General features: G+C 42.4%; 1 protein-coding gene and 1 non-coding gene across 2 annotated transcripts; one reads left to right on the forward strand and one right to left on the reverse strand.

The window, feature by feature from the left end:
* Positions 1-987: 987 nt before the first annotated feature.
* LOC110900888 lies at positions 988-3,545 on the forward strand. Its single transcript, XM_022147746.1, has 2 exons — positions 988-1,716; positions 2,151-3,545. Exons 1-2 carry the CDS (start codon positions 988-990, stop codon positions 3,543-3,545), a joined length of 2,124 nt encoding a protein of 707 aa, XP_022003438.1.
* A 3,443-nt stretch (positions 3,546-6,988) lies between these two features.
* On the reverse strand, positions 6,989-7,095 carry LOC118486148. The gene has a single exon (XR_004878004.1). It is a non-coding gene; the product is annotated as a small nucleolar RNA R71 (small nucleolar RNA).
* Between the last annotated feature and the right edge of the window lie 4,670 nt (positions 7,096-11,765).

The raw sequence follows: 11,765 nt of genomic DNA on the forward strand, positions 1-11,765 counted from the left end.
CTGCTAGGTTTGAGTCTTCCTATAGCACTTCACACATATCATTGGCCTTGCAAACCAATGGTGATCTCATTTTTCCTTATTTGCTACATACCAGGGATTTTCATACATACAAACATGTTACAAAGGTTTTTACATACTCACTTTTACATGAACTCGCTCAACTTTTGTTGATTTTCAACTTACATGTATTTCAGGGAATTAGGGATCTGGCGAGGTATGCTATGTCTTCATGCTGCGTAGGAGAATGAGGTCATCCAAGTTTAGGGGTTGTGGCTCTTGCCTGGACGAGTCACAAGTCTTAAACTGTGTTTATTTCATGTTTGTGGTTGTGTCTTATGAACAATGTTTTTATTTTGTTGTGTTGTAAACTCGTTGCATGTGTCAACTCTAAAATAATGTTGTCATATTTTATCTTTAAAACTTGAATGAATGGATGATTATCATGGTTTTATTTTCATATAGCTTTGTTGTGGTTAAGCTATGGTATTAAGAAGTCACACCAAATAAACTCACGCTTCCGCAAAGCCAGGGTGTGACAGAAGTAAAGCTTTATCCATTCCTGGAGTTCATCAAGTAGATACATATACGGCTCCTGCAGCACAGGTTGGAGCTTTGGCAGCAAGATTTGATCAAGCTCAAAACGTTTCGCAAGTACAAACATCATGTGAGCAGGGTGTTATGTTTACAGGCCACGAAGAGGTGGACTATTTGGGCAATCAAATTAGGCACCAAAATAACCCCTATAGCAACACGTACAATCCGGGTTGGAGGAATCATCCAAACTTTGGGTGGAAAGCTAATTCCAATAACCAAAAACCACTCAGATATGCTCAACGCGCTCCCGTACCACAACAGTGTCAGGGGCAATCCTTCTAGCCCCATGGACAGTCTTTTCAGCTATCAGGGCAAACCTTTCAAACACGTTACAATAATTTAGGTTCAGGAAGCACTTCCTAGCCTCAAACCAACTCAAAACTAGAGGAGATGATGGCCCAGCTGTTAAACAACTCTAACAATGCCAATCAAATATCTGAAAAGCGATACCAGCAGCATGAGGAGCGTTTCATGGCACAAGAAGGGGAAATGCGGAGCCAGAAGGCTTCAATACAAACCATTGAGAATCAAGTCGGCCAATTGGCCAAGATGTTGTCTGAAAGACCACAAGGTAGTCTCCCAGGTAACACAGAACCAAACCCGAGAGGGCACGTTAATGCAGTAATGACATGGAGTGGTAAAGCCACGGGACCTGACAAATCGGACTCACCACCGATCACTGATACGGTCCAAACTGACGCTTCAGACGAGGTACACGCTAGGCGAGTCCCAGCAAGTACAGCACAGTTCCAGGAGCCAGTTAAAGATTTCATTCCTCCTGTCCCATATCTGAGCATATTGAAGAAGCAAAAGAACGATGAAAAACATGGTAAGTTTTTAGAAATGTTTAAACAATTACACATAAACATACCGTTTGTTGAGGCGTTGGCTCAAATGCCTAAATACGCAAGGTTCTTAAAAGACATCCTCACAAACAAGAAGAAGCTCAAAAGCTTGTCTTGTGTGTTGATGAATGAAAACTGTTCAGCCCTTCTCCAAAACCGTCTAGCTGAAAAGATGGGAGATCCGGGCAGTTTTACTCTTCCCTATCTCATTGGCAGCATGTCTGTCAGTCACGCATTAGCCGATTTAGGAGCTAGCATAAACCTTATGCCTTATAAGGTTTTTGCTAATTAGATCTGGGTGAGCCTTCACCCACTAGAATGAGCATTCGACTTGCAGATCATTTAGTCAAGTATCCGCGTGGATTCGTTGAAAACATGCTTGTTAAAATCGATAAATTTGTTTTTCCCATGGATTTTGTTAGTCTCGACATGGACGAAGACTCAAAAGTGCCATTAATACTTGGACGCCCGTTCCTCAATACTGCGAGGACGATTGTTGATGTGACAGCTGGCCAAATCACGCTCCGAGTAAAAAACGAGCACGTGACTTTTGATATTAAAAGGTCAATGCAATATCCGCAAAGTCACGATGACATGCTTTACTATGTCGACATTGTCGATACTTGTGTAAACTCTCATTTCAAAGGCACGATAGAAGAAATTGATATGGACACACCTCTTTTGTGTGAGAACCAAGATGACATTTCATAGGAGCAGCCAGTCTGCCAAATCGATGATGATGGTTCTCAAGGTCCTGATCAATTTGAGGAGATTGACAGTGAAGTTGAAGAAAAGTCCAAACCATCGGCTGAAGACCCACCGTCGTTGGAGTTAAAAGAACTCCCACCGCATCTCGAATATGCATTTCTAGACGAGGAATGTCACTTGCCAGTCATCATTTCAGCATCTCTAGCAAAAGAAGAAAAGAGACAACTTCTCGAAGTTCTAACGCTTCACAAGAAAGCTATGGCGTGGAAGATTATGGATATCAAAGGCATTAATCCTTCTTTTTGTACTCATAAAATTCTCATAGAAGACGATTATAAGCCTAGTGCACAGCATCAAAGGCATTTGAATCCTAATATGCAAGACGTGGTGAAGAAAGAAGTAATTAAGTTGTTAGATGCAGGGCTGATTTATCCTATATCTGATTCTGTTTGGGTAAGTCCAGTGCAAGTAGTACCCAAGAAAGGTGGTATTACTGTAGTTCCAAACGATAGAAATGAACTTATTCCTACCCGTACCGTCACTGGATGGCGAGTTTGCATCGATTATCGCAAACTGAACGATGCCACCCGTAAGGACCACTTCCCGCTTCCATTCATCGACCAGATGTTGGAACGTCTGTCGGGGAAGTCATTTTTCTGTTTTCTGGATGGGTTCTCTGGATACTTTCAAATTCCTATCGCTCCTGAAGACCAGGAAAAGACTACCTTCACATGTCCTTTCGGCACATTCGCCTACTGGCGTATGCCTTTTGGGCTGTGTAATGCACCAGCCACATTTCAGCGCTGCATGGTAGCCATTTTTCATGACATGATCGAAGACTCCATGGAAGTATTCATGGATGATTTCTCTGTTTTCGGGAGTTCTTTCGATCAGTGTCTTGGAAATCTGAAAAGAATGTTAATGAGATGTGAGGAAACTAATCTTGTGCTTAACTGGGAGAAGTGCCACTTCATGGTGAAAGAAGGGGTAGTTCTTGGACACAAAATCTCTGAAGCTGGGTTGGAAGTTGATCCAGCAAAAGTGGATATCATTTCTAAACTTCCTCCTCCAACCTCGGTCAGAGCGATTAGAAGTTTCCTGGGTCATGCAGGGTTCTATAGGCGATTCATAAAAGACTTTTCAAAAATCGCAAGACCTATGACCCGTTTGTTAGAAAAAGATGCTCCGTTTGTGTTTTCAGACGAATGCATGAAAGCATTCAAGCAGCTTAAACAGAGGCTTATCGAAGCCCTTATTTTAGTTGCCCCAGATTGGGCGTTACCATTTGAGATAATGTGCGACACCAGTGATTACGCAATAGGAGCAGTCTTAGGACAGCGAAGGGAGAAGCATTTTCATCCTATATACTATGCCAGCAAAACTCTACACGATGCTTAGGAAAATTACACGACCACAGAGAAAGAGCTTTTGGCAGTAGTTTATGCTTTTGACAAATTCAGGTCGTACCTTGTGTTGTCCAAAACAATTGTGTATACGGATCATCCAGTAATCAAATACCTTTTTAGCAAACAAGACGCAAAACCACGTCTTATCAGATGGATCTTGTTACTACAAGAATTTGACATTTAGATCCAAGACAAAAAGGGAGCTTTGAATGTTGCAGCCGACCATCTCTCGAGACTTGAGCATGGCAATTCAGAAAATTCAGTGGAGGAACCAATAAATGACAATTTCCCCCACGAATTTCTCTTGAGTATCGAGATGAATGACGAGTCACCATGGTTCGTAGACTTTGCAAACTACCTTGCATGTGGAATCCTTATCAAAGGATTATCATATTAGCAAAAGAGGAAGTTCTTTGCAGATTTGAAATATTATATTTGGGACGAACCATACCTGTTTAGAATCGGAGCCGATCAGGTGATCCGAAGATGTGTGTTTGGAGAAGAGGCAGCTAGCATTCTGCGACATTGTCACGAAGGGCCAACCGGAGGTCATCATGGAGCAAACTACACTGCAAAGAAAGTGTTAGACTCTGGGTTTTACTGGCCCACAATCTTTCGTGATGCGCATGAATGGGTTAGAGCGTGTGATGCTTGCCAGAGGGCAACAAATATCTTCGCACGTCATGAAATGCCTCAGCATCCAATGCAAGTCTGTGAAGTCTTTGATATATGGGGTATCGACTTCATAGGACCATTTCCAGCCTCATGATGTGTGTAAAATGCAACATATAAAACACATCAATTAAGGCATAAAACTAACCCTTTTTAAGTACTAATGTTGGAAAAAGAGTGTTTTTGTCTTCCTTTTGTATTTTCAGGATGAAATGAGCTCAAAATCACAAAAGAAGCAAAAAGACCACTAATTCTACCATAAATACAAGAAAAGGAACAAAAGTGGACTGCCCGGACCCTCAACGGCACCTCCCAAGACAAAGAGAAGAAAACAGAGTCTGAACACGCCCCGTGTCCAGCGAACACGGGGGCGTGCCCAGGAAGCAGCAGAAAAGACAAACCAGTAGAAGCTTCCATTGCTCACCATGGGGCCGTGCCCAGCGGGCACGGGGGCGTGTTGAAAGTACAGCAGGCGCATTAATTGTAATTCGCAATTACAATTAATGAAGAGAGAGAGTGTCAGACGGGCACGGGGCCGTGTCCAGCGGACACGGGGCCGTGTCCAGCGTTCTGTCCAGCCTATAAATAGAGGAGCTTGGTTTCATTCTCTCTCATCCCTTGGCACACCACCTCTCTCACACCTCATCCACCACCCACCACCACCATATCACCATCATCCACCACCATCATCCATTGTCCATCGTAGAGTGTGTGAGTCGTCTCGGGATCCAAGATTGATCGTAAGAGTTCTTGACAATCAAGGCCATGTTTGCCTAAGTCTCTTACATCACTTGGTGAAGACAAGTGTTTAGTATAATACTTTTTATTTTTAATCTTTTGCACTTTTTATTTGGTTTTGTATTAATGACTTTAATAACTAGTTACTTATGTTGAAGGTGATCTTTCCTTATCGTTTGTCCGTGGTGTCTTGGCATTATTTTACTGTCTATATAAAATAAAAGATTTTCACCATTCATATCTCCACGGTCTATATGGAGGTATGTTGGCTACCTGGTCGGGGGTTAAGGGAACGGTTTGGTAAGGGTCTTGCCCTTGTTCAGCGTTTAGAGGTCCTGCTTGGGACCTGGGTCAAATTTAGTAGGATCTCCTTCGATGCCCATAGGTATTGGATGGCGGGGATCCAAACTCTTTGACCCCCTCATAAGCTAACTACTATTAATACTATAACCCGGCTATTTAGGACTGTATCCCTGCTGACTCAGACTACTTAGCCGAGGGTAACGTCACCGCCAAAAGAGGGGCCTACCACAATTTGCATTAATAACTTAATTCATTATCTTTCAATAATCCGACCCTTTAGGATTGTATCCTTGCTGACTCAAACTACTGGGTTGAGGATAACGTCACCTTCAAAAGAGGGGCCTACTACAATAACTAAGATAATCTCTTAAACAAGTGCAAAAGTGCGAAAATAATCAAAGGTTATACTAATACACGTGTCGGATCCAAGTGATTCATCTTGTCTATCTGTTTTTATTTTATTTTAATTTTCAGCATTTAGTTAGTTTTTATTTTTCTTAGTTTAAAACATTTTTCTAACTTTTTGATTTGGTTAGACGTTGAGGATAAACCGGTATTAAAAGCTCTTGTGTCCTTGGACGACCTCGGTATCTTACCAACACTATACTACGTCCACGATGGGTGCACTTGCCCATATGTGTGTTTAGTGTTAGTAAATATCGTGTTTTATAAATTTAAAACTTGGCTAAAAGTGTAAAAAGGGCTTAATTATATATTAAAAACATATACACACTGACACGCATCAAGTTTTTGGCGCCGTTGCCGGGGACACAAGGATTTTAAGAAAGTTAGGAATCAACGGCCTAATCATCTTTTTATTTTTCTTTAATTTTTAGGATTTTTTTTTAGATTTTTCAGCTTCTGCAGAGCTCAGCACGGGGCCGTGCCTGGTCGGACACGGGCCGTGCTCAGCAACATTACTGGCAGTTTTTGTTTTTCAAGTTACAGAAGGCTGACCACGGGGCCGTGTCGGTGCAACACGGGGCCGTGTCCAACTTCCAGTAACTGGGATCTGAAAAACAATCACTGTAATTCCGACCACGGGGCCGTGTTCGCACCGACACGGCCCCGTGGTCCAACTTCCAGTAACTGGGATCTGAAAAACAATCACTGTAATTCCGACCACGGGGCCGTGTTCGCTGGACACGGGGCCGTGGTGAACCTTCTGACCAACATTCTTTTCTGTTTTTATTGCAGGACTTGGAACCCGACGCCAACCTCGCGTAGTGTATGAGCTCCAGTTCCAATAAAGACATAAAGGAACCATTAGAAGAACCCGAACGCTTTCTCAGAAAAAGGTTAAAAGCCAAAAACCAAGAGAAGGTTTCGGGTGATCCACCCCCAATGGCGGACCAACGTACCCTCATGGATTATTTACGGCCCACCGTAGGTAATCTAGGCGCCGCTATCAATGCCCCGAATGTCGAAGCCAATAACTTCGAACTTCGACCGCACTTGATACAAATGCTCCAAAACTCCGCAACCTTCCATGGGCTCGCGGACGAAGATCCCCATCTACATATAACTAATTTCTTAGAAATATGTGATACCTTTCGGATCAATGGGGCATCAAACGACGCCATCCGCCTTCGTATGTTTCCATTTTCGCTGAAAGACCGAGCGAAAGCTTGGCTCAACACCCTCCCAGCTGGATCGGTAAACACCTGGGATGAACTAGCCCAAAAATTTCTATATAAGTATTTCCCTCCTTCTAAAACTGCTAAATTAATGTCTGAAATTAACACATACTCACAAGAGGATGGGGAATCCTTATATGAAACTTGGGAAAGGTTCAAGGAGCTATTACGCAAGTGTCCCCATCACGGCCTCGCAATATGGCAACAAGTATCCACTTTCTACAATGGGTTGTTGCCACATACTAGGCAGACACTTGATTCTAGCTCCGGGGGACTTTTAGGTAATCGTCGCCCACACGAAATATATAATCAGATTGAGGAAATTGCTCAAACCAATTTTCAGTGGCACACTCCCCGGGGAAATAAAACTATCGCCCCGGGCGCCCATAAGGTAGACGAAAGCACCTCTTTACAAGCCCAAATCGAGGCCCTTTCTTCAAAAATAAAAAAATTAGAAATGACCAAAACAGTCTCGGTCATGGCTTGTGAAGGGTGTGGTGGGTCACATGAAAATTGGAGTTGCATGAAAGAAACGGACGATCAACAAGAAATGGTAAACTACATTGATAATAGACCTAGGCCGTCGGGTCCTCCAACGGGGACCTACAACCAAGGATGGCGAAACCACCCAAACCTTGGTTGGAGGGAGCCCGGCAATAGTAGTAACCAACAACCGCAACGAACAAACTTTCAGCAATCAAGAAATGAGTCGCAAAATTTCACTCAACAAGGTGGAAGAGAGAGGCTCGAAGATACTATATCTCGCCTTGTCTCCGACACTGATAAGAAAAATTCGGAAAGATTCCTACAATTAGAATCAAATTTTAGGAATCAACAAGCTAGCATTCAAAACATAGAAAAACAAATAAGTCAACTAGCTCAAAATTTTTCCGAAAGACCACAAGGCGCATTACCTAGCAATACCGAAACCAACCCAAAGGCACAAGTTCACCTCATCACACTACGAAACCGCACCGTAGGGCCTGCAGAAGTACCTCCAGCAACGGAAGAATCAACGCCAACACATCTGCAGGAGAAGGACACTCCCCCATCAACAGAGCCTACCAAGGCCCCTCGAGTTCCGTACCCCGGTAGGTTAATTCGTCAGAAAACCAATGAGCAATTCGCAAAATTCGAAAGTTTGCTAAAACAATTGCATGTCAATATTCCTTTTATCGAAGTCCTAACCCAAATGCCCAAATACTCTAAATTTATGAGGGACTTCCTTACACATAAAAAGAAAATTGAAAATTTGCAATTAGTTAATTTAGGCGAAGAATGCTCTGCCCTCGTACTCAATAAACTACCCCAAAAGAAGATCGATCCCGGAAGTTTCACGATTCCATGCTCAATAGGGGAATCTCCCGTTCGCAATGCCTTGGCCGACTTAGGGGCTAGCATTAACCTCATGCCCTCTTCAATGTTCAAAAGGCTTGGCTTGGGAACCACAAGCCCCACAAAAATAAGCATACAACTCGCTGATCGATCGGTCAAGTTCCCGCAAGGTGTCATCGAGAATGTCTTGGTAAGGGTAAGCAGATTCGTTTATCCTGTTGACTTTGTCATACTCGACATGGAGGAAGACACCGAGGTCCCCCTTATTCTAGGGAGGCCTTTCCTTGCCACCGCACAAGCAGTAGTGGACATGAATGACGGGACACTAACTTTGAGATATGGGGACGATGAGGTAAAGTTTGGGGTTGGGAAGAGAATAGAGGATGACGACCCGGTCCACTACATGAAGGTTATTGATTCAAGCTTGGATGCCGCTCTCCGACGGTGTAACTTGGGAGGCAAGGCACTCCAATCAAAAGACGTGTGACCGGGAATCGGGTCTAGCCAAGGACCCTTATAAACGTGGCGCACCACGGAGGCATTCCGCGGACCTATCCTTAGTTTAGTTTAATCTTTTAGTTTTTGCAGAATAAATCACACTCATGGTGGTAATGGATGAAAAAGGGAACAAGAAAAAATGGAACCATGCAGAAGAACAGAATAAACCGACAAAAATCTCCATAACAGAAGGCTCAACACGGGCCGTGCCCAACCAACACGGCCCCATGCTGAGCCCCCTGCAGGAAATCACCCAGTTCAGGTAACTGGACACGGGCCGTGTTCAGCGGACACGCCCCCGTGTCCAGGCTTCTGTTTCAATTCTATAATTTTTGTTACTGGCACTTGACCACGGGGCCGTGCCCGGTCAACACGGGGCCGTGTCCAGAGCGCCAGTAACACAAATCTTTGTTTTTAAACACACTTTTACATATTCTAATCAACCAAAAACTTTATTTTTGGACACATTGAGGACAATGTGTAATTTAAGTGTGGGGGGGATGCTAAAACCTTGAAATTTTGCAAAATCCTAAAACAAGCCTTACACAAAACTCTATTGGAACCGCTAAACACCCCAAATTTTTTTCAAAAACTTTTTCATTTTTTTATTTACTTGTCTTAGTTTAAGTTGGGAATAACAAGTTCTAAAAAGGTTATATTTTTACAAATTTACAACCGATAGCGTCGTGATAAAAAGAACTAACATAAGAAAATTATGAAACGGTATAACAAGTCTAGCTAAAATTCGATTATATATGCTTGGTCACATTAAAAACCCATTCCCACAAAAGTGAGTTTTGAGCCTTTATTGAGCATAAAAATACACATATTTAGATTAAATGCTCATTTTTCGTTTCTTGTGTGAATAGCTGCTCGGTCTTTACAAATCTAGAACTTGCCACGACGATACATTCCCGGTCCTTACCAACTTAAACCCAAGTAAGTAAATGATGGAGGCATTAGGACTAACTATTTTTCTTTCAAAACCATTATTTTTCATTTTTTTTACCTACCCAAAAATCCCCCTAGAAAACCCCTTTGAGCCTAAACCTTTCATTTCATTACCCCCAAAACTAATTTTTTTTTACCCACCAAAAACCTTTTTCATTTTTCACCTTTATTTTAGTAACAAGCTCGGTTTTTCATAAACATACCCTCTATGTGACGAAAAAAAAAAATATATGAAGTCAAAAACAAACAAAAGCTACAAAAGCTTGTTTGGAGAAATACTTCAAAAATAAATGTCACTAAAAACAAGGTATTTTACGAAAACCGACACTTGTTACGATTTTCGCCCTTTTTACTAACCACTAACCAACCACCCACCTTTAAACCCAAGCCTTCACCCCAAAAGTCCTCTTGATATTTACAAAGGTAAAAAGTTAAAAAGGAGGAGGATTGATCGCTTGGCAAGCCTATGGAAAACGTAAGTCCGTGCCGCTCTCGAGTGATTCACTTAAATATACACCTTCGGCCGAGTGTTGAGTGATCTCCCGTGAGGTATGTGAACTTGTATATAAATGGAATTTTAATAAGGCATGTTATGCCAAAATAAGTAGTTTATCTTATGAAAAGTTCAAAATAAATCATAACGAATAGGATTGTAAATAAAATAAAAATAAAACCTATACAAACCTTGGATTCCCGACACTCTAGGACAAGCTAAAAAAAAAAAAAAAACTTCTCTTCTACCTATTCCATTTGGGAGTGTAAGCCACATTAAAAGAGTTTTGCTTGAGGACAAGCAAAAGTTCAAGTGTGGGGGTATTTGATGTGTGTAAAATGCAACATATAAAACACATCAATTAAGGCATAAAACTAACCCTTTTTAAGTACTAATGTTGGAAAAAGAGTGTTTTTGTCTTCCTTTTGTATTTTCAGGATGAAATGAGCTCAAAATCACAAAAGAAGCAAAAAGACCACTAATTCTACCATAAATACAAGAAAAGGAACAAAAGTGGACTGCCCGGACCCTCAACGGCACCTCCCAAGACAAAGAGAAGAAAACAGAGTCTGAACACGCCCCGTGTCCAGCGAACACGGGGGCGTGCCCAGGAAGCAGCAGAAAAGACAAACCAGTAGAAGCTTCCATTGCTCACCACGGGGCCGTGCCCAGCGGGCACGGGGGCGTGTTGAAAGTACAGCAGGCGCATTAATTGTAATTCGTAATTACAATTAATGAAGAGAGAGAGTGTCAGACGGGCACGGGGCCGTGTCCAGCGGACACGGGGCCGTGTCCAGCGTTCTGTCCAGCCTATAAATAGAGGAGCTTGGTTTCATTCTCTCTCATCCCTTGGCACACCACCTCTCTCACACCTCATCCACCACCCACCACCACCATATCACCATCATCCACCACCATCATCCATTGTCCATCGTAGAGTGTGTGAGTCGTCTCGGGATCCAAGATTGATCGTAAGAGTTCTTGACAATCAAGGCCATGTTTGCCTAAGTCTCTTACATCACTTGGTGAAGACAAGTGTTTAGTATAATACTTTTTATTTTTAATCTTTTGCACTTTTTATTTGGTTTTGTATTAATGACTTTAATAACTAGTTACTTATGTTGAAGGTGATCTTTCCTTATCGTTTGTCCGTGGTGTCTTGGCATTATTTTACTGTCTATATAAAATAAAAGATTTTCACCATTCATATCTCCACGGTCTATATGGAGGTATGTTGGCTACCTGGTCGGGGGTTAAGGGAACGGTTTGGTAAGGGTCTTGCCCTTGTTCAGCGTTTAGAGGTCCTGCTTGGGACCTGGGTCAAATTTAGTAGGATCTCCTTCGATGCCCATAGGTATTGGATGGCGGGGATCCAAACTCTTTGACCCCCTCATAAGCTAACTGCTATTAATACTATAACCCGGCTATTTAGGACTGTATCCCTGCTGACTCAGACTACTTAGCCGAGGGTAACGTCACCGCCAAAAGCGGGGCCTACCACAATTTGCATTAATAACTTAATTCATTATCTTTCAATAATCCGACCCTTTAGGATTGTATCCTTGCTGACTCAAACTACTGGGTT

The sequence above is a fragment of the Helianthus annuus genome, chromosome 13, assembly GCF_002127325.2.
Source record: "Helianthus annuus cultivar XRQ/B chromosome 13, HanXRQr2.0-SUNRISE, whole genome shotgun sequence".
In the NCBI taxonomy this organism is placed as follows: Eukaryota; Viridiplantae; Streptophyta; class Magnoliopsida; order Asterales; family Asteraceae; genus Helianthus; species Helianthus annuus.